Raw genomic sequence first — 27,675 nt, 5'->3', positions numbered from 1 at the left:
TTTGGCGAGAATTAGGGTAGCTTTAAGAATTTAAGAAGGACTGCTGGTGGGACATGCGAAGTTAAAACTATTCGAATTAGATTGTATGAAAACATTTTATTTGTATAAAAACATATGCAATTGTATGATGTAACCTTTCATGTTGATTCCTTATGCAATGAAACCATGTCCCTGCATATAAAAAAAGCGGAAACCAACGCTGCCGTATTTGCAACATCAGTGCATCCCTTTGCTAAACGTTCTTCGATGTGTGCAAGCTTGACAATCAATTCATTCATAATCGAAACCGGAAATTCAACTGTTTTACAAAGAATATAATTAATCAAAGCAAACTTCATGTATTTTCAACACTTACGTCTCATCACAATTAAATGCAACTCCGTAATTATGTCTTCGAGCGCTAGTCCTCTAGCGCACTTGGCACCGTCCACATCTGCGTGAATAAGTATTTTCTTTTATTAACATTTGTATACTCAACATACATTTAAATATTTATACATACTTTGAAATGAATCCTGAAAACTTTGACCTGAAAGCAAGGCCTTCAGTATGTTTTCAATATCTTGTCGTAGGGGATATCCAACACACATGTACACATTATCCTCGTTCACAATATCAAATGCCATAGCAGTGCTCTGTAAAACGTTCAGAACTTTTCGCATATCGCCTTTCGAAAGAGTTAACAGTGCCTTTTTTCCATTCTCAGTAATCTGTATCCTATTGCAAGTAAAATTCATTATAAACATTTGTTTTTTTTTGTTTTAATGTAAAACTTACTCTTCTGACTGAACAATTTGTTCCAGCCTAGGTATCATTTTATCAGGAGACAGCGGCGCAAAGCGAAAACGAGTGCAACGCGATTGTAGGGCTGGGATTATTTTGCTTAGATAATTGCATATTATACAAAAGCGAACGTTGTCTGTGTACTTTTCAATGATACGTCGCAAAGCATTTTGGGCGTCGTTGGTCATGGCGTCGGCTTCATCCAATATAATTAGTTTGAAAGTATCGCAGAAAATGGTTCGGGTAGATGCAAAGTTAAGAATTTGGCCACGTACAATTCCTATACCACGATCATCGGAGGCATTGAGCTCTAGTACCATGGACTTGAACAGCGCCGGCGAGTAAAGTTGCCGGGCACATGCCAATATTGTGCTAGTTTTTCCAGTGCCAGGTGGCCCATAGAAAAGTAGGTGAGGAAGCTGCTTTTGTTTTATAAAGCGACTAACTAAAATTAAATCAATCATTTATTTTGTTTATCCATATCCATATTTTGTTTCTTAAACTTACTTGTTGAAATGATTTCGTCATGAGATATTAGTTCATCTAATGAATATGGACGATATTTCTCAACCCTAAAAATAGAACATTAGTATGCTTGAATTCATTTAAAAGATTCCATACCATGGCTTGCGCAAAGCAGGTCCGTTGTTATCACTCATTTCAAGGAAAAATTTTAAACAAAAATAGTAAACTAATACGCGCCTTTTTAAATATAAACAAAAATAATATCGATAGATATGGTGTCAATTCGATAGCTATTCCAGCTTAACATAACTTTTTGAGTTTGCATTTTTCTGGAACATAGAACTAAGAACAATAATAAATCAGAGCTCTACTACAGAGAGCACATCTCGCATTAAGTATGTCTGTGGTATATACATATTCGCTAGGGGGGGCAAGTCCTTCAAATTCGCATCGCTCGTTTGGCTACCCTCATTTTTCATATATAAAATAATAATGAAATAATAAATTCATCTTCAAAAAAGATAACAAGCTAATGTCTCTGTTCTTTTCGTACCGCTAGGGATTGAGAGTCACGTAACTTGTTCGATTCGTTCTCCTGTTCTTTGTACTACACTATTTCTCATGAGAGTTGCATTATTTGTTCAACGGTGCAGCTGGGCCCCCTTACACACACGTAGTTCACAGATATCTTGAAAAAGACACAGACAAGAATTAGATGACAAATTAAAATGCATACTAAGTCGAGAACAGAACCGACGGCATTTTCAAAATATGTTTACAATTTGAGAAACATCTATAAACTGTATGGTAAGTGATTTGATACGCCATACAATCAATTCATTCTCTCCGTTCCAATTCAACAATCATTCGGAGTACGAATTTTAATTTTGTGCATGCGGTCACATTTTTTTTGTATAAAAATAACTTATAAATAATTGGTTTTTTAAAACACATAATGGCAGCACGGAGAAAACGTTTACATAGCGATAATGAAAGAACGAGTAAAAAACATACCCTTGATTCGGATGAAGAAGATTCTGACCACTACGAACGGTAGGCATATATTGTAAATATTATTGTTTATTTATTTTTTTTACAATCTGTTATCTTGCAGTGAATATATGAATGATAGTGACATTGAAGGTGGCGAAGATGGAATCCCAAAAGTAGAAGACAATGTAAAGGTGACACCTTTTAATATGCGAGAGGAGTTGGAAGAAGGTCATTTTGATAAAGATGGCCACTACCATTGGAATAATGAGACGGAAATAAAAGATAATTGGTTGGATAACATCGATTGGGTTAAGGTACGGACGACACTATTAAATTAATTATTTGTTAATATTTCAATCATTTTATTTAATAGATAGAAAAAGGTGACTCAAAAAATGACGAGCAGGGCTTAAATTCGTCGGATAATTCTATGGCAGCCCCAGGGAATCCCTTCAACTTGGCATCGACTCTAAGACAAATGTTGGAATATTTAAAAGAGGGGGAAAGTGTTCAGCAAGCTTTGAAAAGATTGGGAAATCAACGACCAGCGGTATCAACTTTAGAAAAAATAAGACAAAAGAAAGCTGGTATTGTTGATCCCAGAGCGAAAGATATCTTGAAGCTAACTGAGCTTGCTAATGAAGTACTTTTAAAAACTGGCAACATGAATGTATACGAGGAAACTACGAAAAGCATTGAGTTAAAGCTCACCGGTTTGCCTGGTACGAGCAAAGCTGCAGTTGAAGGTGAGGTCGACATGTATGCTGATGATTTCGATGTGAAAGAGTCTCAACGTGTGAAAGCGCGTACCACATCAATTCAAACTGTGGCCGATTCGTCTGAAGTTATGTGGGAGTTTAAGTGGACCCAAAACACGGATGAAATTCAAGGCCCTTTTACCACTGAGAAAATGTTAAAATGGTCTAAAGAAAAATATTTCAAAAGTGGAGTATATGCTAGAAAATGTGGCGAAAAATCCAACTTCTATTCCAGCAATAGAATAGACTTTGAATTATATTTGTAAATCAATATACTACATTTACGTACATAAAATAACCAGCTATAATTAATGCGAATAATATTTATTCAATAAACATATGCATGTGCATATTTGTTTATATGTATATGGTTAGTTTGTTGGGCTTTCTGCTTAAATGGACTGGAACATTCTGTGTCGGTCGCTCGCCGGCTTTATGATTAATTTAAGGTGCACTTTTGATTCCGTAGAATTTTAGAATATGCGAAAGATTTTGTGCACTCAGGCATCGTTCCACCGCGTGACTACGGCTGGATATGAACAGCTGTTTCCAGTCCACCTGATTGTTCTGCTCACAGATGGCTCTGGAACGGCGTGTTGGTGTAAGAGAGCAGGAAAATATGAAAGTAGATTCGCGGAAACTTCAGCGTTTCCTCTCGTTTTTATTTGTATCATTTATGGTGCTTACAGGTACGTATGTATATGCAGATAGTTTACATGATTTTTTTAAATTCTTATTTCCAGTGCTGTTTAGATGTACATATTTACCGAAGCTCATGTTGTAAGAGCTGATTTCTTTAACGACATATACATATATGACCAATTTGACAAAACATTACCAGGGGGAACTGTTAATTAAACTTAGACAGAAACATATGTTTGTATAGGAATAGTTATAGAGTTACATGACTTATTCTTGTTTAATAATTCCGATTTCTTTCAGGAACTGGTCTGTGTTGGTTGTAGAGAGATTTTCATTTAATTGTCTACTCCATAGTATGTACTGTAAGCAAAAAAGACCCAATAAATAAGTTTAACTTGACATTGTAATATATATACCAACGCGTTCCAGTTCAGCCCGCAGTGCAACGACTGCTTTTTCACGATCTGCAACTAACTCCTCAAGGTACTGATAGCGTAGTTTTTTGCGGGCCCGGCATTCCCTTGCACTTTGCCTACTACGTTCTAAAAAACATTTTTGTGAAAGTGTAAACCAATTATTCGAATTAATTTACATTTATCTTACCAAGTTTTGCCTTTATGTCTATTTTCTCGGACGATGTTTTTCTTCCAGGCTTCCGTCCTCTCTTTCCACATTCTTTGCGAACCTGTTAATAATTGTATTTTAATGAATTTGCATATCAAGTAAGTTGAGGATGGATGCTTCGCCAGCCAAGTGAGGCTTTGCTCAGATTGGCTCAGAACACAAAATTCCTAAATATTGCCATCTATGTACATACTCTAATCAACCTTGGGGTAAAATTATATACTGCCTATTTTCAAAATACAAATAAAAACAATCTTAACATACACATGTACATTGTACATATGTATAACAACCACTTTCTTTATTTTTTACTTTCTCGTCAAGAAGTGCAAACAAGACAAACTTAAACAACTAATATCTCCTAAAAATTACTAGAAATATAAATTTCAAGAGCTTTTGCTGAATCCAAGCAAAATGTTTTGACCAAAAGAACAACACTAGCAAAATGCGCAGTTAACTATTATCGTTGTTCGCATCCAAAAGTTAAAACCTTACAAAGCAAACTATGTATCTTACTGATGGAAAGGCTTCCTCCGTGACAGCCATTTTATTATTTTGGGATTCCATTTAGTTTATTTGTTTTAAGCTTTGTCTGCAAAATAACACCTTTGAAGTAGGAAATACTTTTGCATCTTTTGTTGTGTCCAAGCCATCAAAACACGAATATCACAGCCAAGCTAACATCCCAAAGTAGGATACAATTTGGAACAGTGAAATAGGATCAACTTAATTTCTAAAACAACGAACGAGGAAATATTGGATTCATTAAATTTTGACTAACTCAATTTATTTACATCGAAAACAGTATTACCTTTTTCAAAACTGTGTTAATATAGAATAAAGACAATTAGCAAAATGGTAATTTTGGGGACAAATCGTTATTTTATACACTTTTTTGTTCTTTGATGCTGAATGGTGCCAGTGTTATTCAGTGTTTCACATCTGTCAAATTTTTCGAGAGTTCCACCGGAAATGTAAGCAGACATAGATGTAGATGGCATTTGTAGAGAAAATGTTATGTATTTGCCTAAAATCGTAGTGCTCCACCCAAATTGTACGCTTATTCCCAGAAGAGCCCAGAATAATAGATAGTTTTTAAATATCAAAGGACTAGTTTAAATTATATTTAATTATAAATTAAGTTTTTACAATGTCTATAATACAGAAATTCTGTAAAATTATCTAGGTCCTTCAGCCACAGCGACAGGTAAAACATTTCCAAGGCTTGTTGCTGTTTTTGATGGCTTCAATACCATAACGTTTGAATCTTTTGTTTCCTCTTCCACAGACTTGTTGAAAAACCAATTCTTTTTATTTGCCAAAAATAATAGCATCAGGGCTGGCAAGTGCAGTAGCGAAAATCTAAAAAGGCTTCTCGAGCTTTTGCTGTCTGATTTTTTATAAAATTTATAAGCTGTAAAAAATAAATAGAAAATGGATTAGTTTGGCATACATCACTATATAACCATTATTTAAGCCTAGATTTTTTGTGGAGCCCATCACAGGGCTCATTGGAAAACTGCTATTTCTGTTAATTGAATATTAATTATACAATTTACTTATTGTTTAAAAAAACAGATTGTAAATATAAAGAGAGAGAAAAAAAAAATCTTTCTTGTTTCATCGACAGACGAAATCTTATTTCACTTAATAGCAAGGGTCAACAGATGTGTGAAGTGATTTTCGCGGGTGCTGCTTTTGGCGAGAGAAAGCGAGAGATACACACAGAAAAGCATCCGATCGAGGCCTATCACCGTGCTACAGTTTTTGGCTAAGAAAGTAGGCGTAACCATTACTTATACGACCACGCGTATGTTTTACTTACCCAAGTATGCGAAATACGCGTTCAAAGGAAGTGTTTCCAAAGCAAACCAATAGTTTGTAACGTCTAGAACCGGCGCCATCGCTGAAAGTCCGACAATAGCTAGTGAATATCGCAACGCTGTACGACGACACAGACTCGGATTTGTAACCGCCATCATGCGATACCCGGCGCGAGAGTAATCTGGTCGCAGATTCCATGAAAGAGCATTAAAATGAGGGAACTGCCACGCAAATAGTACTCCAGCCAGTATCATTGCTCCTGCATCAAGAGTTCCGGCACAACCGGCCCAGCCCATTAAAGGTGGAATTGCGCCGACGACTGATCCTATCCACGTGTTGACTATACTTATTCGCTTCATTGGTGTATATATAGATGTGTAAAGGAAAAGATTTCCAGCTCCTAGTGCCGCTGTTAGACCATTAACACCAAAATACAACATACACAGTCCAGTTGAAGCGGACACAGCGGCAAAGGTAACTGCTTTAAGTGGAGTAACTTGGCCTGTAACAAGCAAACGGTTTTTGGTTCTCGACATTTGGGAATCGAAAGGAACTTCATGATATTGATTTATAGCATTAGCTGCAGCTGAAATCAATCCTGTTCCCAAGGTGCACATAGCAAAGGAACTAGGATCGAACGCAGCAGGTGCCATCGCATATCCACCCATTGTGGTAATAACAACCAGAGCTGAAATGTAACAATAAACAAGCAGCTCGTTTAATTTTCCGTTTTACGAGAAAACTTACATGTAAGCCGAAATTTTGAAAGTTTTTTGTATTGACTGATTGTTTTCCCAGTGTCATCGCATGGACTCGGTAACCAAGAGGTATTATAATCGGGTAATGTTACATTTGAAGCCGGAACTATCACATTGGCTTTACTAACAGGCATACAAATATCTTTCAACTGAGTTGCTGGTAATATTGAATGGCCAGAAGACGTGGCATCACATGAGGAAGTAGATTTGGTCGTATACTGCAAAAACCAAAGAGTTTTAATGTTCTAAATTACATAACACACAATAAACTTACTCGAGTCGATTGTACATTAACCGGAGCCAGCAACTGGGTGATTAGCCCCAGTTCTCGTTTGACTAATACCCTCATCATTATTCGTTTTTTTAAGCAATGTAATGGTAACACATAATTAAAACTGTATTATTTATGTGTTATTTATATTTTTCTTTAAAATCACATTTTTGCTTAGAAAGTGTGACCATTTACTAAAAACAAAAATATACTAAAGTAATGACAAGTACTCAGAATATTCGTGGACATAAAAAAAAGTCTAGTACTCAAGTCTAGTCACGACTAGTTAGTAAAATACACGATGATATTCGTATGGCTTGTGGGGCGAACCTGTCGACAGATAATATATATTTGCCTACTTTGGTCTTTTTGTTGAAAACAAATTCAGCGCATCTAAATACTGGTCTATAACCATCTCATGATCATCAGAGCACGTGAAATGACTACAATAACGTGAATTTTTGTCACTAGTATAACTATCGCCTAAACGTCAAACTGATAATTTTCAAAGCATAAAATTGTTATGTCAACCCTGTTTGTTCCCCATTGCTAATGGCAACAATCATTCCAAACAAATTTATTGACGTAAAAATTTAGAATAGTTTTGTATTCATGTTCGTGGCTTGTACGAGTTTCGGCTGTGCTAAATTTTTTGGCCAGCACTAACTGGTCATATACTAAATTTAAAAAGCAGTATATTGGGAAACAGCTCTGTCAATTCAATCGCAGAATGTTTAAAAATACCTTTCAATCTGGATTTTTATCAATTCTCTACAGCATTGGATCCAAGCCGCTTCAGCTTTGGGACAAGAAAGTGCGCAATGGACATATTAAACGTATAACCGACAATGACATACAGAGTCTAGTTCTGGAAATAGTTGGTACCAATGTGAGCACCACGTTTATAACATGTCCAGCGGATCCAAAAAAGACTCTCGGTATAAAGTTGCCATTTCTTGTAATGATTATAAAGAACATGAAGAAATACTTCACATTCGAAGTGCAGGTAAAATTTTTGATTTAGCTAGTCCTATGATATAATTTACGTATGATTTTAAGGTCCTGGATGATAAAAATGTTCGTCGCCGGTTTCGAGCCAGCAATTACCAATCGACCACTCGTGTAAAGCCATTTATTTGCACGATGCCCATGCGTCTGGATGAGGGATGGAATCAAATTCAATTTAACCTATCTGACTTTACGCGTCGCGCCTATGGCACAAACTACGTAGAAACTCTTCGCGTCCAAATCCATGCAAATTGTCGTATACGACGCGTGTACTTTTCTGATCGTCTCTATTCTGAAGATGAATTGCCGCCCGAATTTAAGTTGTTCCTTCCAATTCAAAAACCAGTACAAAAGTCAAATGCTATATGCGGCTAGGTTTTTTTCCGCCGCCGAAATTGCATCCATAATCAACTGCACATAACACACAATATCCAAATTTTATAAAAGCCCAAGCTACAAAATTTAATTTCACTTTTATTTACATATTTATGACCTAAATAAGCAAATATATAAATTTTAAAAATCAAAATATGGACATGTGTTCATCAATTTATTTATGAAAAATGGTAAGTATTTCTACTCCTGTGTCTGTGATAAGTATGGTGTGTTCAAATTGTGCGCTTCGTGCTCAATCTAGACTGATTGCAGTCCATCCATCTTCCAGCAAAGCTACGTCCGATTCACCAAGAGTTAGAATGGGTTCAATGGTAAATGTCATACCAGGATGCATTTTGCCACCAATGGTGTTATCTAAAAATTAATTTTTTTAGATTACCATACAAATTAGATTTAAAAATTGTGCATACGGTAATGATAAATTTCTGGCGGCCCGTGGAAATAACTACCAATCCCATGTCCAATAAAAGCAACTATTGATTCTAGTTTTTTTTCTTCACAATATTGTTGTATAAACTGCCCGATTTTATTAAAAGAGACGCCTGGACCACAAAGCGAAATGCACATATCTAGGCAGGATCTTGTGGCCTCGACCAGGTAGCGGCCTTTTTCATCCACATTGCCAACTAGAAATGTTTCTGAACAGTCTCCATGGTAACCATTGAGGTAAACTGTAACATCAATATTTATTATATCTCCATCAATTAATTGGCGGTCATCTGGGATTCCATGGCATGCTACATTATTTATTGATGTGCAGATGGACTTTGGAAACCCTGCATACCTAAGTGGCGAAGGGTATGCATTTGATTTAATAATAAGCTCGTGTGCATATGCGTCTATTTCATCGGTGGACTTCCCAACAATTGCCAAACTGCCACATTCCTGTAATATTTTCGCCGCCAGTTGTCCGCTGAGACGCATTGCTTTTATTTGATCAGTATTTTTAATTTCTGGGGTCCCTAATGTGCTTCCAGGTGGCATAGTTTCGTAGTAGTATTGTGGCTTTGGTATTCTTTCAGGAACAGTCCGCTCCTTGGAAACCTTGCCGGGCGCATATATCTTTTCATACTTTCCTGCATCGCTGCAAAGTTGTATTATATAAACTCGTAAATTAAAGTCATTGACAAAAAAAGTATTGCACATACCCCTTGCAACTGTTGGTAACAAAATGCCTTATTAAAGATTGTTTTGGAAATAAAACTTTTAAACATATGCTCATTGTATAATTTTGCTATTATCAGGTGAGACCGCGAACTTATCGATAAAATATACCTACAGTCGCTCGGAAATATACCTTTTCATTTTCAAAATATACTGTAAATATGCTGTAAATCTTAAAAATTTTCCTCGATTTTGATGTTATATATAATAAAACCAGCTAGTTAGGATTCTTAGCTTTAAAAGTGTCATTTTACTCGAATCATCTCAAGTCTAATTTGGCTAAATCGAATTAAATTGTATCAAAGAAAGGCACAAGTATTTTAAGACACCTGGTATTAACAGTGACTGACTACCAGACTTTCACCTACTACTTCCCCCACTTGTTGCATATATATTTATTATATTGAGCCATATAATTGTTAAACTTCTGGAAGATAGTCTTCAACGTACCTGCTGCATTAATATGGCATATATATGGCCTAAGGGGTTAATGGAAATGTTGTATCTAATGATTTATTTAGTTGAAAATATTTATCTAAAATATGAAATTTTAATCTCAGACAAAAAATGTAATGCCTGACGAATTTTGAAATGCAATCGTTTGAACTGAAATATCGTATCAGTTGGGATCATGGCAAATAGCTAATTTTTAAATTAGGCCTTAGTTGGGGGGTTGTAATTTGGGAGGCTATTCTAAAAATGATTTCCAAATCCGGCTCAATTTTGTAAATTTTGGCTAAAATATAGAGTTTCATAAGAGTACGAATACTTAAGAAGTTCTATATACAAGTTTGGGAAAACTTTTGGGATTCTTATCATGGGTTAGACAAATAATTTCATCGAGATATCGTAATCAGTGCTTTCAATGCCCAGAGGAAGATAAGATAGTTTGAAATAGATAAAATGTTCGATTTGAACTGTGCTGGTTAGTCATATACTTTCCATTGGACTGTAAAGAGCCATTTCATATTTAGTTATTCTGTATTCAGCCAATTAAAAAAATCATTCCAAAAATGAAATTTAAAATAAATAATATTTTAATTTGTACATGTTATTACATTTTTTTAACAATTGCAAATACTCATGCAGACACTGATACGCCTACAAAGGTATACATATGTTATTGTGATACATTTTTTATTTTATCCTGCACCTAAAAGACTTAATATGCTTGAAACAGAAACTTTACTGTCGTTTTCTTTAATTGTAATATTTTAAAATTAAAGTGTTCGAGGACTTTGTGTAAAACCCTAAATTTGAGTTTAAGTTTCAATTAAAAGCAAGGAATACAAAGCTCTCTTCGGGTGCTTTTTTATAGCCCTACCGATTCATCATTAATACAACAGAAATTAAATTAGGTGCGTCATTAACGAAAAAATGATGGCTGAAGAGTTTGGTGTTATATTAGATTTGTGTTCGAATTGATGAGCGCCCGAATTTTATACGGTGTATGGGGAATTTGACATTTTAAAGTGTAATCTGTGATTGTTCTATAAATTTATATCATTTTTACCTCTTACGTTGGGAATCGGGGATCCGCAATTGGGGCGCAATCCGTTACTACTAACCATGCTTTTACTAATATTGTGTTGCTGTTTTTGTTTATAGCGATGTTGCAAAGTCTTTAATAATGTTCCTCAGTGCTTGTGATTAATTTGTATATAAGTTCATCCGTTTATCGAATTGATTAATACAAGTTTTAATTAATTTATACTGATTCCAGAATGCTGCTGCACCTTTAAAAAAAAGTGATTTGTGTACAAAATGCACATGCGATCAACCGAACAATTTAATCGACTGCACGAGCAACTTGAGCAGTTGGCTTTCCAAGGACGAATGGGATTTCTTAATCGACGGAGACTTTGCCCTAGAAACTATCAAGCTCGATCACAACAATATTAGCAAAATCCCAATTTTGAAAACATATGCTGTAAAACATTTGTACTTTGGCAATAACGAGATAGATTCAATAGCCATTGGCGCCTTTCAAAATTTATCTGACTTGACAAGCCTAGATTTGTCGCATAACAAATTAACTTCAAAGGTTTTGCTGCCAGATGTTTTTAGAGGACCCTATACAACAACGGACTATAAGGCATTAGTTAATATGAAATCGCTCAATTTGGGACACAATGACCTGCATTTTTTGGACGCAGATTTATTTGAGCATATTCCAAACCTAGAAGAGCTTATTCTATGCTCAAATAATTTTCAATTATTGGATGGACTCTCAGAAGTGGCAATTTCAGGCTTAGGATCATTGAAGGTATGTTAAATCTATTCATCTAGATTTCTATTTATTTGAATTCATTTTATTTAATTAATATCTTTGAAATTCGGTTTTTTCTACAGACATTAGATATTTCATATATGGAATTAGCAACATTGCCACAAACAATTCTTCATGGGCCACGAGATCTTGAGACTTTTATAGCAGCTGGAAATCTGTTCCATGAACTGCCAAAAGCTTTAACATTTGCAAAGAACTTAGCCAGTCTTGTCTTGAATGAAAACCCAATTGAAGATCTCCAAGGCGATAAGTAAGATATGATCAACGGATCTCTCTGCCTTAAAGCGCTACCTTATGTTATTTTATTTTATTTAATCTTAACCATCATTCTAGCCTATTTCCTGTGATGACTAACTTAAAGTATCTCAGTATGTCTTACATGCCAAAGCTGCGCCATATCGGAGCTGGTGCTATGAGTGGATTGCAGAGTAAGTTTAAAAATATAAACAGGTTATTACATTACAGAAGCCTGAACCCAATTCTCTGGGGTTTAGCGCTCAGATGCTCTAGCTTCTATACGGGCACATGGACCGACTAAATTAATATTGAAGTTACAAAATGAAATTTTTGGTAAACGTATTTATTTGTATTTTACTTCAATTCTTACTTAGACCTTACCGAACTAATCTTGTCTGACAACAAGTTTCTAGTAGAAATCGATGAGCTCGCCTTTGCAAAGAACCTGACTGATGGACAATATATGAACTATCCTCCATTGGAAAAAGTAAATTACAAAAATCAAGTAACAACGTTTTATACATAATTTAATAATACATTTTTCTTTTAATGAAAATAGATCTACTTAAATAATTGCAACCTGACAGCAATATCAAGGTCATTACTTGTACGCTGGGACAAACTTGCCGTACTTGATCTTCGATTTAATCCATGGAACTGCGAAGAATCGAATGATTATTTAATCAGCATCCTTCTGCCACAAATAAATACAACAACTCCACTTCTGGCAAAAAATGTACGGTGTGAGACACCCTCTGAATTGACAGACGTGGAGGTTTTAAGTGTAGCGACGGATCGCTTAAGTGGAAATACAAGTGGCAGTAGTATTTTCTGGGTCGGTCTGCTAGTTTTTATACTTATTGCCTTACCGATTACATTAGGAATTGTTGTATTATATAGACGTGGCTGCTTTACTTTACATAAACATGACGGGGCTTCCAGTAGTGCTCTATATAACAGAGCAAGGTTCAATGACGATTTTCAAATTTAATTACGTTACATATTAACATATATTTATCATACCCAAAAAATTAAATAAAATTATGCTTTTGCACCAAAAATATAGGGTTTTCATCACCTTTTTAATTATACCCGGTACTCGAAGAGTAAATGGGTATATTGTATTTTTGTGAATAACGGTTGTATGTAACTCACAGAAGGAAGTGTTTCCGACGCCATAAAGTATATATATTCTTGATATATACTCAGCTCAATAGCCGAGTCGATAGAGCCATGTCTGTCTGTCCGTCCCTCCGTCTTGTTTGTCGGCTTGTTCTCAGAGACTTTAAGATCTAGAGCCACCAAATTTTGGCTCCGGACTGCTGTATGCTCACACTGAAACCAGTGTATTTCAAAAATTAGCCCCGCCCACGCAAAAGCGCGAAAACCTCCCAAATCTAGATTTTGAAGATACAGAAAAACGAAACTAAAAACACCATTACGTAGGGAATGGCCATATCTATCAGATCACCTAATTGGGATCATTATTATAGCCAGAATGAAGAAATTCATTTGCAGTGGATAAACCCACCCTGTCCCGCAGCTTTTATTGTTCCTTTTACATTCTCTGCTTCTGCTTCACTCGTCCTCTGCCTTTGCCCTCCCCTTGCCGATGCCTCTTCCGACTTTTAACCCACCCCGTCCCTCAGATTTTATTTGTTTTTTTTGTGTGCGGGTGCTGCCTCTGCCTCTGCAGCGAGTCTGAAGTGTGTGGGTCTGGGGAAGGGCGGCGAGCTAAAGAAGCGTGGTTGGTGTGAGTAGTGTTGTTGATGTATGTAGATGACAGAAGAAGAAGATGATGACAGTGCCGGGTCTAAAAGTTGTGAAGCGTAAGAAGCGTCTCACACGTCCCTTCTCGTTTTATTTATATTGTTTGGATAGATGAGCGTCATTTACATTTCTTAATGGACAAACTGACTTTTAATAATAGATTTGGGCCATTCAAAAGTTTTAAGGAACTAAATAAAATTAAAATAAATACTTAAAAACAAAATGTTTTTTTTGTTTAGTGATTTTTTTAGAGGAAGCGCTTCTTCTTTTTGTCATTCCATCGGGCCATTCAGAAGCTTTCAAATGCAAAAATTATAAAAAGCGCAAAAATGAGGTCCACATGATGCTCTTAATCCCTTGCATCGTCTAAAACCAGCTTAACGCCCACACTCAAAGCTGGAGAGAGCGCCGATCGCAAAGCTATGATCCGACAGCAGAAGCCGAGAGAGAAAACGCGGGGCCGTAGGTGAGAACAAGACGGAGAAGGTGCTATAATAGTAGGGAAAGTTACTCGGGAACTATTCGGGTACCACAGTGCTCTTCCCCTTGTCGCCTTCCTTGTTTCGCCCACTGTCAACGGCAGCCAAGTGATAATATCACTGCATTCAGACTGACGTATTCAGGTATTCAGGCTGATTCCCCCAATATGAACCCATACATACCGTGAGTTTCCTCGGACTCCGCAGTATTTAACGGCCGTTGTATTCTTACTTAACGCAACTGTTTTTGTTTCGAGTCGTAAAGGTACGAAAGTTGCCCAGGTGAACGGCCTAAATACCTACAGAACATTTTTGTGTTATGCAAGGGAGACGCCAGTGTAGAGTCCTTCAACAGTTTAAACTATTCCGGGGATTTTCTTTAATGAGTTTAATATACGAAGTCTTCATTTACTTTTTGGTTTTACAACCAAAACTAGAACAGCTGTTTACTCGCATAACAAATGAATGGAAAGAAACACGAAATGTAAAACCCGGAAAGCAAAAATGTTAAATCATTAGTTTGCGAAAACTTGGTAATTCAAGATTATATTTAATTTCAGAAAGTGTGAACATATACATTTTAGTTTTCATGTTCCTATTTCAATGATCCAATTTTTGTATTTTATATATGTATGTTCATACATATGTATGTGTACATTGCCTTTTCCTGTTCGTATTAAATGATAAACAATAACAAACCTTGTGTTGATCAAAATGTCTTGTACTTTTCGATATAATATTCTGAGATATGTTCAACCATATTCTTCGTTCGTACCGCAATTATCTAAATCAACGCTGCGCGTCTTAATTCAAGTTTCCGTGCATTATGTAGAGACCAAAAAATCATGTTCCGAAGTGCTGTCCCTTGCAAAAAGCAAACTGACAAATGCCGGTCATGAAGTTCCTAAAAATTTTTGCGAGCTCTTTACTATAGTGTTTTTGATAATGCAACTATTTTTGCGATATCCAAAAGGAGTGGTAAAGGTTCACGAGTTGCGACAATGCCTATTGGTTGATTTAGGGTATACAAATGAATACTTTCTTATATTTAAATACTTATACTAGATAAAATATACATTGCTTTCGATTGTATTTATATGTTTACCAATGTATGCATGTACATATACTTTATTTTGCATAGTGAATCAACAAAGTGTACGCACACCATTTCTCTCAAAGTTTATTTGAGAACACTTACATATTTTCTACATTGTATATATTTACTTATAATATATATACACCAACCAGTGGATCCATTGCAAACATTTTTGAAGAACTGATTAATTCCATTAAACATCTTTACAGATTTTCAGAAGAATGCGTTGAAGATATTTGCAAAGTTATTTTACATCATAGAGAAATACTTAGTAAAAACTACTCGAATACCAAATTAGATCGAGTTAAAATGTTAAATGTGAAGTGGAGGATCAACATTTCCTTAACTTTAAAGTATGCAAATCAATCATTTTGGATAATCAAATAAATTGACTAATTTTCTTTATATTATTTAGTACGATCCAAGATAAAACAACCGTTGTACTGCACTTCAAGCTCCCGAGTGGAGGATTTCGAACTCTGGAATTGCCACTGTCCACGTTTCAGCGATTGCGTTACAGTATTACTTTACTACTCAACGAGCTACAGTGTTTGCAAAGTCGATCAGTCTTAAAATAATATCTGTAGATTTAAATAAATATAATGAAACTGTCAAGGTATCCCCTCGCTCATTTTTCCTGCGATGCAATTCCGAGGAAGATATTTTCACTGAAGAATCCTGCTGCAATGATTGCTTAAGTGAATCCCAGTCCCTAATATATTTCTGACTGGGCACAACTAATTTTTCAGCGGAAGAAAATCGTAAGCATGAATTCAAAGCTGAATTGTTGGTGAGCAGATTAAAATTTTACGGGAGTACCCTAGTTTTTTTCGCAAGAAAAAAGCTTACTTATTAGAGTGACCCTTGTCCAAAAAGATACCGTTTCTACCGTGCACCACAAACAGCCCATACCCATATTAAAAGCTGTTACAAGCTAGAAACACCCAGCACACAGTAACATTAAATTATAATAAAAACCCTTTCATTTTAAAAGAAAGATACTCATATGTAAGGATAAACAAATTGGATCTAAAAATGCCAATAGGAAGTATTATAAAAAAAGCATCAAGCTTTATACTGGGTGAAGAAATAATTAATAAAAAAATCGATATTTCTTACGAAGACAACGAAATTCTGTTCTGCAAGAACAATGTATGCATTCATCCACCTACAATCGCTCGTCATGAATTTGATATATTGCACAACCCAGGATATTTAACATGCACTACAAAAACATTTGTGGATCAGTACAACTGTGCAAAAAGACCTACGCTACTTCTCACGTGGATCCCAAACTCTTCCCTATGTAAATATACGACATCGTCGAAGGAAGATTCCAGTGATAGTTGTAGTCCTATGAAAAAGAGGACAGATTTAAGCAATAAGCACTGTTTCTTATCGGTGTCTCAGACGACTAATGAAAGCGACATCCGAGAAGAAGATGATGACGCGTCGGAAATGCAAGAATTAAAAAGTGAACTACAGCCTTTGCTCGGCGGACAAACTGCTTCAATAGATGACTTAACAGCGCTGCTAAAAAACAATCCAATAACTTCAGTTAATATAACTATTTCGAATCCGCAGATCGAAAACACTAATATTTCACAATCCTTCAACTGTATAACGATTAGGACAGACGCCGATAACAGCAGTGACTGCTTCAGCGGAAACAGGGACCATTTAAACTCTGTTGGCCCGGCATCGGAGGACAGCAACCCAAAATGGATGACCCCAGAACTACTTGCCTTTAAGCACAATTTGGAGTTCCCAGAAAGTGAAAACTCGATGCCAGCCGTTCGCCGAACCGCCTCACTAAAGTGTCGACACTTTTCCGTAGACTTAAGTCAAATGCGATCACTCCGTCTCTTTTTCAATGACACCAACTGCACATCGGGTCAGCTGGTGATTGCATCCCGAGAATCTCAGTACAAGATACTCCATTTCCATTATGGTGGATTGGATCACTTGGCCCAGGTACTTCACCAGTGGCATTGTTTTTTGCACAACATCACCTTGGCCACTTGTCCAGAAAAATTCGATCTGCCATACAGGCATTTTATGGTCTGTCGTCCTGAAGTCAAGAAATCGGAAATGCATCCCGATGAGGGCGACGTAAAGAAAATAACTACAAACTTTTTCTACGGAACATTGTTAAACGAAAAGGGACAGATCGAAGACGATTTGCTTCTACGCAAATGTGTATTTTTTGGTGGTCTTGAAAAGAGTTTACGAAAAACGGTTTGGCCATTTTTATTAAAGTGTTATTCCTTTTCGTCAACATTTGAAGATCGAGCAGTCCTGATGGACATTAAGCGACAGGAGTATGATGAAATCACACGAAAGCGTCTATATTCAATGTCTCCAGAGCAACAAGTACACTTTTGGAAAACCGTACAGTGTGTGGTTGAAAAGGATGTTGTACGTACAGATCGAACCAATCCTTTTTTCTGTGGTGACGATAACCCCAACACCGAAGTTATGAAAAACATTCTGCTCAATTTCGCTATTTATAATTCTGGATTGTCCTATTCTCAGGTTTGTAGTTTAAGTTAAATCCCGAAAATATTCACTATTGAATTCGTTTTCAGGGTATGAGTGATTTACTGGCGCCTGTACTATGCGAGGTGCAAAATGAGTCTGAAACATTTTGGTGTTTCGTTGGATTAATGCAACGAGCATTTTTTGTCTGCACTCCCACAGACAGTGACGTCGACCATAATCTTAGTTATCTGCGAGAACTTATAAGGCTTATGCTGCCACGTTTCTATGAACATTTGGAACACCAGAACGATTCTATGGAGCTCCTATTTTGTCACCGATGGCTCTTGCTTTGTTTCAAGCGAGAGTTCACCGAAGCTGTCGTAATACGCATGTGGGAAGCCTGTTGGTCGAACTATTTGACTGACTACTTTCATCTATTTCTTTGTTTGGCCATCATAGCTGTGTATGCCGATGACGTGATAGCTCAAGGATTACGCGCGGACGAAATGCTACTGCACTTCAGTTCGCTGGCCATGTATATGGATGGACAACTGATTCTTCGGAAGGCTCGTGGACTACTATACCAATACCGTCAAATACCAAAAGTTCCTTGTACGTTAAGTGGCCTATGTAAGCGATGTGGACCTGGTATGTGGGACTCTGAGCACCGACCTGCACTTGAGTGTGTCGGGCATAGTGATGACGAAAAATGTTCTCTTTCGATTGACTACTGATTGTCGATTCCATCAATTTAAAAACTTTATATTCATGTCGATGCCGTATTACATTACAGTTCTACATTACTGTCAACTCTTTTAAATAGACATCGATACATTTGTGTTTCGCAGGCACAGCTATTCAGATTAACCAAGTTATTATTTCTGAGAAATTTTATATTTATCTCATGCCGCGCTGCCACCAGAACGTCTAAAACTGTAAAGCTTACATACATATATTTCTGCCCCTTACAATTGTATGCTTTTTCCCCTTACTGTTTTTATTTTTAACTGGCTTAAATGCATTTAGTTGTAATCCTAATTTTTTAAGCTTTGACCAAAAATCATTTTTCCTTTCAAATTTCAAGCCGCTAATAATTTATGTATGACTGTAAAGCAAATGAAGATGCATTCCCGACACGAAAAATGTATTTATTTGCATACTATATTAACATTAAACCTGAAATATAAGCGATAGACCAAAAATAAAGTCGTAACCAACGAAGTTAATTCACATGCATAACTGCCATAGCCTGTGTGGTTTTTTTTGCGGTCGATCATTCGTACTGAAGCTACACACGTACATACATACATACATACATATTTATGTATTGTATATATATGTATATATAAACTGCAGTGCCACGAACTTCCTTGAAATATAGGGAATCGAAGTGACAAGTCATGCTACTTTGAAAGAACGAACTTCAAACGGTGTATATGTACATACATACATATTTAGGTATCTAATTCTCAGTCTGTCTTTGGTGGTTTATATAGTTTTGATTTTCTGCAATTAATTATAACCAATGTGTACTGCAAACTATCTTTCCGCCATAAAATCTAAAAACAATTAAGAAGTAAAAAGTATGTCTATGTTCATATATTATTATAGTCTGCCAATTGATGTGTGTATATTGCAATGAATACTAGGAACTTGGTCCAAACACCTTGCCTAAATGCTTTTGTTTAAAAAAATGTGTTTTGTTAAAATTGTTATAAAATATGGAAGTAATTAAAGTTATGTGCGCAAGTTATCGTAAGAGAAAATAAAGTGCTAAAGGCTTGCAAATAAGTCTCATACAAATTTTGGTGATGATTACTTAATTACAAGTGGGTTCGATTATGTTTTGGCGGCAGACTTTTACAGATAGAGGATTTCTTGTTCTAAATTAAATCAAGGTTTTCACGAACAAGATAGCTTAAGAAAACAATTTTTTTAAACAAATTGCGGAGGTCCGTAATTTTCATTTTCACTACTTTGAATCGCTGAGTAAAACATAATTTCACTAATGGTAACTGGATTAAGCATACCCCTTTTTCTAAATGTTAGTTAAAATTAAAAATCCACTTAAACAGGGAATCCGTTTGATTTGTATCCAAAATAATACTAGCTTTATTTAATAAAATCGTACCTTTTTGATTATATAACAACTAGGCGTAAGCATTGTTATTGAGCATCGATAACTAAACAATCTAAACTTTCACATTTGTGGTAACTGATCAATGGGTGTGGTAAACTTAAAATCTTCCGGGAAAAGTTTCGCAGCATGAGGGTACATTAACTTGTACGATTGTCTTATGGTGACATCAGCAACGCCAGCTATGTCACCGATTTCCTTCTGACTGCGCTTATGCTCTGAAGCCTGCGATGCCATATAAATTGCAGCTGCAGCCACAGATATTGGAGATCGTCCTGGAACAATGTCCATTTCGACAGCCTTTTTCGCAATGTGTGTAGCAGCGCGTTGAACCATATTCGGTAGATCTATAAAAAAATATGTTTTGGACATATATATTAGAATAAAACTATAAAATGTCAACGATTTAGCAAAAAGCTTACCCAGATTTGCACAGAAACGACACATAAAATCAGCAGTTGTTATCAAATCAACACTTGTTTCAAGAGCCTTGAGTGTTAGTTTAAAGCATCTTCCGATTTCTTTTTTGCTAATCTTGCTAACGGCGCATATTTCTTTAAATGTGCGTGGAACTCCTTCTTGTCGACAAGCAATATAAAGACAAGCAGATGCCTTGGCATCGTTTGATCGACCTTTAAGATTTTTTCCATCGTGAACCTAAACGAAATAGTTATATCGAATTTCACCACCTGTGTTAATGCATACCTGTTTAAATAGATTATTTGCACGGTCGACTATAGTTTTTGGTAGGTTTATGCGATCCGCCATTGATGAAATTTCTTTGAAAGCTGATATAAGAGAGCGGTCTGAACTGCTCATGGTGCGTCTGTTTTGATATTTTGGAGCACCAAATGCATCGAAAGATGCAGACCCCGTCCCAGGTCCAATTATTGTGGATAAATCCCCACCACTAAGAAGTGGATTTTCGGGACCGCCAACACGACTGGGATCTACGCCACTTTTCTCATTACTGAATGTACGCCATTCCGATCCAACATCAATAACGCGGTCCCCAACAACCAGACCACACTCTGAACATATCATGTCACCAGCCCGATAATCTTCGATCAGGGGAGATTCAGGGTGTGCATAACAGCACACCTTATTGTTGTCAAGTCTAAAAATATAAAAACCTTATAAATACAGTAATTATGCATAAAATATTTCCAAAATACCTCGATGTTGAAGCCATTTATACAACCCACTTCACACTAGTGATGCAAATCGCACAAATAATAATATCGATGCTTTTGTATTAATTTTGTTCGATAGCGATAAATATGAATTGTAAGGCCTATTTACACTGCCTAGTACTCAGATGCACTAAATTTTCTGGTGAATCTTTCTCTCTTTCTATTTCACAACGAAATGATATATATTGACATCGAAAATGTAAATAATGACTGACAGGAGCATATTGAATATTTGCTGGGAGCTCGAAAGAACTAGCACTTATATAAGGGAAAAATAGTTAGAATAGAAGTAGCATTAGAGGCAAGAGTCATATGGCTTTTAACTTTCTAAACTAGTTTTCCGCAGTTCGTCTATCTTTGGAAAGATTTTAAGTAAAAATGCGCTGCTCCAAAGAGCTTTTCAACTCAGATAAGTAGCGAGTCCATGAAAATATTCTCCTACTGAGTTATGTCCTATTTATCATATTAATTAAGTAAAGACATTTTCCGCTGCGCCAAACTGTAAGCATCGGCTGCCTTTTCATGGATGTTTTGCTCGGTGTGCAGAGATTGTTTTTATCATATTCGATTTTGGGCATAGGAAATATCGACGTTTAGTATGTCCAAAAAAATATCGGATGGTGCGACATTCATTAATCAATCTGGTTTTAAAATTATATCAACATATAAATGTTTTATGCTGGTTGTAAACTTTTTTCAAACTATAAAAGACAGAAACCCTGAAAAGTATAAATGATAGTAAAACAATGAGTTCTAATTACGCTGACGGTCTTTCACCTTATGAAAACAAGGGAATACTAGGCCTCCCAGAGGTAAATATTTATGTGGCTATCAATTTATGACAACAAAATTGTAACGCTAAATTAAGAGTTTTGACAGCGATGATACCGTCAGTAAAAAATGCGACGAGTTGGCCAATTACATCAAGAACTCCAAACATGTGGTATTTCATACTGGCGCAGGGATAAGTACATCAGCCGGCATTCCTGACTTTAGGTATACGATACATGTATGCTCTTATTTTTGTATACTTTTTGTATACTTACATATATAAATAAACTTTTACAGAGGACCGAAAGGCGTGTGGACATTGGAAAAAAAAGGAGAGGTCCCTAAACTCAACACTTCTTTTGACAAGGCAACACCAACTAAGACACATATGGCCCTGCGAGCATTGGTAGAGGCTGGATACGTGCAGTATATTGTCTCTCAAAATATAGACGGGTTACACTTAAGGTCGGGACTCAATCGTAGATACATATCAGAGTTGCACGGTAACATATTTATTGAGCAATGCCATACATGTGGACGTCAGTTTGTTCGTTCGACATCTGTTGAATCAGTTGGTCAAAAATCACTAGGAATCCGCTGTAGATTGACAGCCAGTGATGTAGGCCGAGCATGCAGATCTGGCTCATTGCATGATAACGTGCTGGACTGGGAACACGATTTACCGCCAAAAGATCTCGATATGGCTATCATGCATTCTACGTACGTTTGTTCCTATTTTACATATGTAACTAAGAATAAAATTGAAATGATACTAGCAGTTAACCTTTTACCTTTCTTGCATTTAATAGAATGGCCGACTTAAATATAACTCTGGGAACAACTCTACAAATCGTACCAAGTGGAAACTTGCCCTTAAAAAATAGAAAAGGCGGTGGTAAGCTGGTTATATGTAATTTACAACCAACAAAACATGTAAGACATTTACAAATTCTGCTATTAACTCAATTTAATATGAATACATTTATATTGCAGGACTCTAAGGCGAACTTAGTTATATCAAGTTATGTGGATGCAATACTCTCGAAAGTGTGTAAGTGTTTAGGTGTTGAAATATCAGAATATACAGAGTCGTCTGATCCCACCACACATTCAAGCCTAGTTGAATGGACTATACCATTAAATCATGTAAATACTATTAAAAGTCAGTTTAGAGCACATTTGAAAGAGACAGTGGGATGCAGTCCAAAGAGAAAAAAGGCCAGAGGAGCTGTAAACGCCCCGGCTTCGTCCAAAATAAATAATTAAAGTAAATAATAGAATATTTATAACAATTGAATAGTATTTTTAAGTGTTGTGTAAGACAGTACATTTTCTACAGAAAATATATGTATGTAAAGTATTTTATTGAAATTGTATTGCCCAAATACATTCGGGAATATATTTTAAAAGCCACCTCTACCAGCAGGAGGTACGCCACGCATTATACCAGGTGGGGGTCCTCTCATTGGAGGTGGAGCCCCGCGACCAAGGTTCCCTGGTAATGAAGGAATACCACCAGGAATTAATCCTGGGGGAGGTGCTCCCATCATGGGAGCTCGTGGCACGCCTCTGCCCATTGGAGCCATATGTTGTTGAGCTGGCCCTCCTATACCCCTCACTGGGCCTTGTAATCCCGCTGGCACTGACGACATGTTCAAGGGTACACCTCTGCCAGCTATGCGACCAATGCCTGGCCCTGAGGCTGCTCCTGGTATTGGCACTCGAGGAAGTCCTTCCTCCGGAGGTGGAGGTCCTTCCACTGTCAGAGAGACTATATTTTCACCACGCAACAAAACAAAGCCTAGCACACGTTTTTCCTCTCGTTCGGGAACTTTCGAGTTCTTGGACCTTATTTTGCGAAACTCTTCGCAGTCGCCCAATATTAAATTCATGTGCTTATCAAATGCTTTGAAAGTTCCGATGAATGTACGAGAGTCCTGCAAAACGATTCGCACCCGATAATTAAGGTGCTGAATCATTTTGTTATTTTTTCCAATAGTCTGAAATATAAATAACATTTATTATCTATATATGCATACAGTAAGTACTATATTTAAGGTAGAAAACATTAAATGAAACATGGCGACACGGAAGGAAAGAAAGTAAAAGAGTCCAAGCCATATCGGAGGTATAGTTTAATAAAAAAAACCTGCAGGCTGTGACTTTTGAGTGTATGCTGTTTTGGAAAATTATGGAGAATTACATCTTTTGAAAATCGTCTGGATTCAACTCCATTCTTTTTTGTTAATGTGCTAAGTTTGTAGTTTATAACACAATTATCGGAAAATGCCGCTAGATTGGCTGGATTGTCGTTTTCAGATAGTTCCTACATATGAATGTATGTATGTGTGTATGTACATATGTAAAAATGGTTGTGAAAGATAACTAATACTTTGAATAATTTCCAGTTACATGAAATTCATTTTTATCTGCCTATTAAAGTTGTATTGTATTTTTAGTTTTTGTTTACAAAATTTGTTCATGTCTGTACGACATGTTTGCAGACAATGCAGGGTGCCGACACAAACCCAGCAACATAATCATATTTCACAAGTAACCAAATAAACTTCTTCTTCATTCCATATCCATCTGTTCCACAATTGTAAGTACACTAAAATCCAGTAGCAATCTTACCATTTTGTTCAATTTATTTTGGCAGAATATTAATAAAAAGTTGTTTTCTGCGCAAGCCGGCACGGGGTTAGATTGAATTTATTATATTCGACTCTTCCAAACGATAGCAATCGCACACGAGCTCCATTTACAAACTAATCGATTAGTTGGTTCACCTCAAACTAATCGAATAGCTAATGCCGCTATTTTAACTTTTGGTCGTATTCCACTACTTTGGTAAAAGCTTGTCTGCGACCATTACTTGACGCTAGTTTTGTGTTTATATATACTTTCACGCCGTAACGCAGAACACACGTTTGTGGTTATAACCATATATATATATATATATATATATATATTGTCCCTATGCATTTCTATGCAAACGTGTGTTCTGCGTTACGGCGTGAAAGTATATATAAACAAGTCAAGTCAAGTAATGGTCGCAGACAAGCTTTTACCAAAGTAGTGGAATACGACCAAAAGTTAAAATAGCGGCATTAGCTATTCGATTAGTTTGAGGTGAACCAACTAATCGATTAGTTTGTAAATGGAGCTCGTGTGCGATTGCTATCGTTTGGAAGAGTCGAATATAATAAATTCAATATATATATATATATATATATATTATATATAATATAAAAATATTTCCTGGTGTGAGAAGAGAAATGGAAAAAAAACTTGATGGAACTGAGATCATCTTCAGAGATACTTAAATTGTCCCTATGCATTTTATATATATTATATATGCTGGTTTAATGAAACCACTGGATTTTTTAGGAATATATGTAGTGTATTTAAGGTTTTTCTATTTTGAGATCAGTGGCTTTTCGATATCATTAATGGGTCCAGGTGCGCATGCCTGTTAAAAAATACGCACGTTCTTGCGAGACTTGAGGCTACCGAAGTATCTTCAGCGTTTCAACCTCAATTGAATTTTTGTCATATTGCACCGCAAAGGTACTTTATGCCAATAATGAAAAAAAACACCTAGTGAAGTCGGCGCACTTTAATTGAAGTAAATTTAACATTTGAATATTTATAGTACACTGCCCCACATTTGTCAACGAGTTGACAGTTGTTGTTGTTTTCTATATGTAAAAAAAACACCAAATTTAATTCACCTATTCGTAAAAGGTAGGTAGTTGTATATCGTCGTTGCACATTTGATGCTGGTTTAATAGCTGCTTTAACATTTGCGTAGATAATTAAAATGGTATAAAATAATATGATATAATATATTTATTTATCGGTTATCGACTACTTCCATAATGCATACAGAGTTGCAGCCCTACAAACATTGTAAACAAATATTGAAGTTCATGTCAGGGATCCAGAGTTAATACGGCCACGTCATTTGGTCTCTCTCCGTTATTCTCTTTTATGCCAACATTCTACTCAGAAGTTTGGGGAGGAAACGCCGATGCCCTAAGTTTTAACTCGTTGGCAATTTACGTGAAAAACATAATCTTGGGTAACGTATGCAGTAATGAAAAAACACATACACTTCAATGCCGTAATTAAAGTGTCCATTCTCAACATTTATTTAAGGGTGCTCTCAGTAATACCCAAGAACAAGGAAAAATCGACAGAAGTTTATAAATTGACGCATTATTTAGGATGAATATTTTTCGGTTTGCTGGAGATCTATCTCATGTCTTTGCCATAATAATACTTCTGCTAAAAATATGGAAAACTCGATCATGTGCCGGGATATCTGGAAAATCGCAAATATTGTTCGCTGTAGTTTATTTAACTCGCTACCTCGATCTCTTCACCACATATGTAAGCCTCTATAACTCGGTTATGAAGGTGCTGTTTTTGGCCACTTCTGGTGCAACGGTATATTTAATGTACGTCAAGTTTAAGGCAACTTATGATCACAACCATGATTCGTTCCGTATCGAGTTCCTTCTCATACCATGCGCCTTGCTTTCCTTCGTCATTAATCACGAATTCACAGTGATGGAAGTGCTTTGGACATTTTCAATTTATTTGGAATCTGTTGCCATTTTACCACAGCTCTTTTTGGTAAGCAAAACTGGAGAAGCAGAATCAATAACGAGCCATTACCTATTTGCTCTTGGATCATACCGTGCGCTATATTTGCTAAATTGGGTCTATCGCTACATGGTAGAATCGCATTACGACCTTATTGCGATCTTCGCTGGAATCGTGCAGACCATTCTATACTGCGATTTCTTTTACTTATACATTACCAAAGTTCTTAAAGGCAAGAAACTCCAACTTCCAGCATAATTAAAACCATTGTTAATTTTAATACATCGACACATCAAAGGCATTAATAAGAAGCTGTATGGATTTCCATCAAAGACGGATACTAAAACGAATAAAGAATGGACCGTTTTACAAAGAAGTTTTTATTTTATGGTCAGTTACTGCAGATATATCGGTACAACTTTTTGTGTTGTAAACATTTTATGGAAATGAAAATCAAAAACTCGTCAATAATACATGTAAAAACCTAACAATTGTAATATTCTTTGTCTTCTTAATCATTAGCCTTTTTAACCACGCCGTAGAACTTGTTCCTAAAAGTTGTATCTCTTAAAATATTGTGGCAGGAGCTGCCAGGTCACCACTCCAATGAACAAGTACATATCTCATAGTCTGGCGCCGCTGTATGTCCGAAGTGTTCGTATTCTAGTAGAAAAATGTCTGTGAAAAGGAACCTCTTAACGGGATAATAGCCCTAAACATTGACGAAAGCTAGGAATTGGGCTTCATCGGTAAAGATCGAATTTTCATTGGATCTTAATCTTATCAAAATCTTATTGGAAAGCGTAGAATTGTAGCAAATGCAAATACATCATCCAAAATTATTCTTTGCCACATATGTATGTACATATTTGTGTCCTTCCTGAGAAGCGCCTAGTACTGAGAGACTATAAAAGTTACAGCAGC

General features: G+C 36.2%; 13 protein-coding genes across 19 annotated transcripts; 7 read left to right on the top strand and 6 right to left on the bottom strand.

Annotated features, from left to right (window-relative positions):
* Positions 1 to 103: 103 nt before the first annotated feature.
* LOC117584526 (replication factor C subunit 5) lies at positions 104 to 1,522 on the bottom strand. Its single transcript, XM_034273475.1, has 6 exons — positions 1,405 to 1,522; positions 1,291 to 1,355; positions 778 to 1,228; positions 503 to 717; positions 356 to 433; positions 104 to 298 (listed from the first exon to the last, which is right to left on the bottom strand). Exons 1-6 carry the CDS (start codon positions 1,440 to 1,442, stop codon positions 138 to 140), a joined length of 1,008 nt encoding a protein of 335 aa, XP_034129366.1. The 5' UTR covers positions 1,443 to 1,522; the 3' UTR covers positions 104 to 137.
* A 622-nt stretch (positions 1,523 to 2,144) lies between these two features.
* On the top strand, positions 2,145 to 3,311 carry LOC117584431 (CD2 antigen cytoplasmic tail-binding protein 2 homolog). The gene is made up of 3 exons (XM_034273328.1): positions 2,145 to 2,301; positions 2,363 to 2,555; positions 2,615 to 3,311. The coding sequence occupies exons 1-3, from the start codon at positions 2,204 to 2,206 to the stop codon at positions 3,263 to 3,265; spliced, it is 942 nt and encodes a 313-aa protein (XP_034129219.1). The 5' UTR covers positions 2,145 to 2,203; the 3' UTR covers positions 3,266 to 3,311.
* Positions 3,312 to 3,880: 569 nt separating this feature from the next.
* LOC117584432 (REPTOR-binding partner) lies at positions 3,881 to 4,932 on the bottom strand. Of its 2 annotated transcripts, none has more exons than XM_034273330.1 (4): positions 4,782 to 4,932; positions 4,245 to 4,326; positions 4,058 to 4,183; positions 3,881 to 4,001 (listed from the first exon to the last, which is right to left on the bottom strand). In XM_034273330.1, the coding sequence occupies exons 1-4, from the start codon at positions 4,830 to 4,832 to the stop codon at positions 3,985 to 3,987; spliced, it is 276 nt and encodes a 91-aa protein (XP_034129221.1). In that variant the 5' UTR covers positions 4,833 to 4,932; the 3' UTR covers positions 3,881 to 3,984. The 2 variants fall into 2 exon arrangements, with proteins under 2 accessions (XP_034129221.1, XP_034129220.1); XM_034273329.1 differs by having other exon boundaries at positions 4,062 to 4,183.
* Positions 4,933 to 5,357: 425 nt separating this feature from the next.
* Positions 5,358 to 7,292, bottom strand: LOC117584487 (protoheme IX farnesyltransferase, mitochondrial). Its single transcript, XM_034273411.1, has 4 exons — positions 7,122 to 7,292; positions 6,837 to 7,065; positions 6,091 to 6,777; positions 5,358 to 5,679 (listed from the first exon to the last, which is right to left on the bottom strand). The coding sequence occupies exons 1-4, from the start codon at positions 7,197 to 7,199 to the stop codon at positions 5,444 to 5,446; spliced, it is 1,230 nt and encodes a 409-aa protein (XP_034129302.1). The 5' UTR covers positions 7,200 to 7,292; the 3' UTR covers positions 5,358 to 5,443.
* Positions 7,293 to 7,631: 339 nt separating this feature from the next.
* Positions 7,632 to 8,628, top strand: LOC117584397 (cilia- and flagella-associated protein 20). Of its 3 annotated transcripts, XM_034273256.1 has the most exons (3): positions 7,632 to 7,703; positions 7,896 to 8,124; positions 8,178 to 8,627. In XM_034273256.1, the coding sequence occupies exons 2-3, from the start codon at positions 8,080 to 8,082 to the stop codon at positions 8,499 to 8,501; spliced, it is 369 nt and encodes a 122-aa protein (XP_034129147.1). In that variant the 5' UTR covers positions 7,632 to 7,703; positions 7,896 to 8,079; the 3' UTR covers positions 8,502 to 8,627. The 3 variants fall into 3 exon arrangements, with proteins under 3 accessions (XP_034129147.1, XP_034129148.1, XP_034129145.1); XM_034273257.1 differs by having other exon boundaries at positions 7,637 to 8,123; positions 8,206 to 8,289; XM_034273254.1 differs by lacking the exon at positions 7,632 to 7,703 and having other exon boundaries at positions 7,849 to 8,124; positions 8,178 to 8,628.
* A 29-nt stretch (positions 8,629 to 8,657) lies between these two features.
* LOC117584396 (methionine aminopeptidase 1D, chloroplastic/mitochondrial) lies at positions 8,658 to 9,792 on the bottom strand. Its single transcript, XM_034273253.1, has 3 exons — positions 9,671 to 9,792; positions 8,933 to 9,606; positions 8,658 to 8,876 (listed from the first exon to the last, which is right to left on the bottom strand). Exons 1-3 carry the CDS (start codon positions 9,742 to 9,744, stop codon positions 8,755 to 8,757), a joined length of 870 nt encoding a protein of 289 aa, XP_034129144.1. The 5' UTR covers positions 9,745 to 9,792; the 3' UTR covers positions 8,658 to 8,754.
* Positions 9,793 to 10,639: 847 nt separating this feature from the next.
* LOC117584495 (insulin-like growth factor-binding protein complex acid labile subunit) lies at positions 10,640 to 13,243 on the top strand. The gene is made up of 6 exons (XM_034273423.1): positions 10,640 to 10,795; positions 11,410 to 11,952; positions 12,039 to 12,226; positions 12,310 to 12,404; positions 12,588 to 12,700; positions 12,773 to 13,243. The coding sequence occupies exons 1-6, from the start codon at positions 10,700 to 10,702 to the stop codon at positions 13,202 to 13,204; spliced, it is 1,467 nt and encodes a 488-aa protein (XP_034129314.1). The 5' UTR covers positions 10,640 to 10,699; the 3' UTR covers positions 13,205 to 13,243.
* Positions 13,244 to 15,145: 1,902 nt separating this feature from the next.
* LOC117583954 (COMM domain-containing protein 5) lies at positions 15,146 to 16,138 on the top strand. Of its 2 annotated transcripts, XM_034272654.1 has the most exons (3): positions 15,148 to 15,484; positions 15,768 to 15,911; positions 15,974 to 16,138. In XM_034272654.1, exons 1-3 carry the CDS (start codon positions 15,177 to 15,179, stop codon positions 16,134 to 16,136), a joined length of 615 nt encoding a protein of 204 aa, XP_034128545.1. In that variant the 5' UTR covers positions 15,148 to 15,176; the 3' UTR covers positions 16,137 to 16,138. The 2 variants fall into 2 exon arrangements, with proteins under 2 accessions (XP_034128547.1, XP_034128545.1); XM_034272656.1 differs by lacking the exon at positions 15,768 to 15,911 and having other exon boundaries at positions 15,146 to 15,484.
* A 34-nt stretch (positions 16,139 to 16,172) lies between these two features.
* LOC117583951 (TBC1 domain family member 16) lies at positions 16,173 to 19,252 on the top strand. Of its 2 annotated transcripts, XM_034272651.1 has the most exons (3): positions 16,175 to 16,864; positions 16,958 to 18,093; positions 18,147 to 19,252. In XM_034272651.1, the coding sequence occupies exons 1-3, from the start codon at positions 16,594 to 16,596 to the stop codon at positions 18,771 to 18,773; spliced, it is 2,034 nt and encodes a 677-aa protein (XP_034128542.1). In that variant the 5' UTR covers positions 16,175 to 16,593; the 3' UTR covers positions 18,774 to 19,252. The 2 variants fall into 2 exon arrangements, with proteins under 2 accessions (XP_034128541.1, XP_034128542.1); XM_034272650.1 differs by having other exon boundaries at positions 16,173 to 18,093.
* Positions 19,253 to 20,118: 866 nt separating this feature from the next.
* LOC117583953 (transcription initiation factor IIB) lies at positions 20,119 to 21,447 on the bottom strand. The gene is made up of 4 exons (XM_034272653.1): positions 21,352 to 21,447; positions 20,882 to 21,293; positions 20,599 to 20,833; positions 20,119 to 20,523 (listed from the first exon to the last, which is right to left on the bottom strand). Exons 1-4 carry the CDS (start codon positions 21,366 to 21,368, stop codon positions 20,240 to 20,242), a joined length of 948 nt encoding a protein of 315 aa, XP_034128544.1. The 5' UTR covers positions 21,369 to 21,447; the 3' UTR covers positions 20,119 to 20,239.
* A 560-nt stretch (positions 21,448 to 22,007) lies between these two features.
* LOC117583952 (NAD-dependent protein deacetylase Sirt6) lies at positions 22,008 to 23,511 on the top strand. The gene is made up of 5 exons (XM_034272652.1): positions 22,008 to 22,181; positions 22,238 to 22,365; positions 22,438 to 22,860; positions 22,950 to 23,073; positions 23,134 to 23,511. Exons 1-5 carry the CDS (start codon positions 22,116 to 22,118, stop codon positions 23,404 to 23,406), a joined length of 1,014 nt encoding a protein of 337 aa, XP_034128543.1. The 5' UTR covers positions 22,008 to 22,115; the 3' UTR covers positions 23,407 to 23,511.
* On the bottom strand, positions 23,488 to 24,915 carry LOC117583955 (small nuclear ribonucleoprotein-associated protein B). Its single transcript, XM_034272657.1, has 2 exons — positions 24,775 to 24,915; positions 23,488 to 24,140 (listed from the first exon to the last, which is right to left on the bottom strand). The coding sequence occupies exons 1-2, from the start codon at positions 24,775 to 24,777 to the stop codon at positions 23,544 to 23,546; spliced, it is 600 nt and encodes a 199-aa protein (XP_034128548.1). The 5' UTR covers positions 24,778 to 24,915; the 3' UTR covers positions 23,488 to 23,543.
* A 1,156-nt stretch (positions 24,916 to 26,071) lies between these two features.
* Positions 26,072 to 27,122, top strand: LOC117584513 (ER lumen protein-retaining receptor). Of its 2 annotated transcripts, none has more exons than XM_034273454.1 (2): positions 26,072 to 26,224; positions 26,302 to 27,122. In XM_034273454.1, exon 2 carries the CDS (start codon positions 26,371 to 26,373, stop codon positions 27,007 to 27,009), a length of 639 nt encoding a protein of 212 aa, XP_034129345.1. In that variant the 5' UTR covers positions 26,072 to 26,224; positions 26,302 to 26,370; the 3' UTR covers positions 27,010 to 27,122. The 2 variants fall into 2 exon arrangements, with proteins under 2 accessions (XP_034129345.1, XP_034129344.1); XM_034273453.1 differs by having other exon boundaries at positions 26,091 to 26,224; positions 26,277 to 27,122.
* Positions 27,123 to 27,675: the final 553 nt, after the last annotated feature.

This window comes from Drosophila guanche, unplaced genomic scaffold, assembly GCF_900245975.1.
Source record: "Drosophila guanche unplaced genomic scaffold, DGUA_6, whole genome shotgun sequence".
Lineage (NCBI taxonomy): Eukaryota > Metazoa > Arthropoda > Insecta > Diptera > Drosophilidae > Drosophila > Drosophila guanche.
This window is presented reverse-complemented; position numbering and strand designations above follow the sequence as displayed.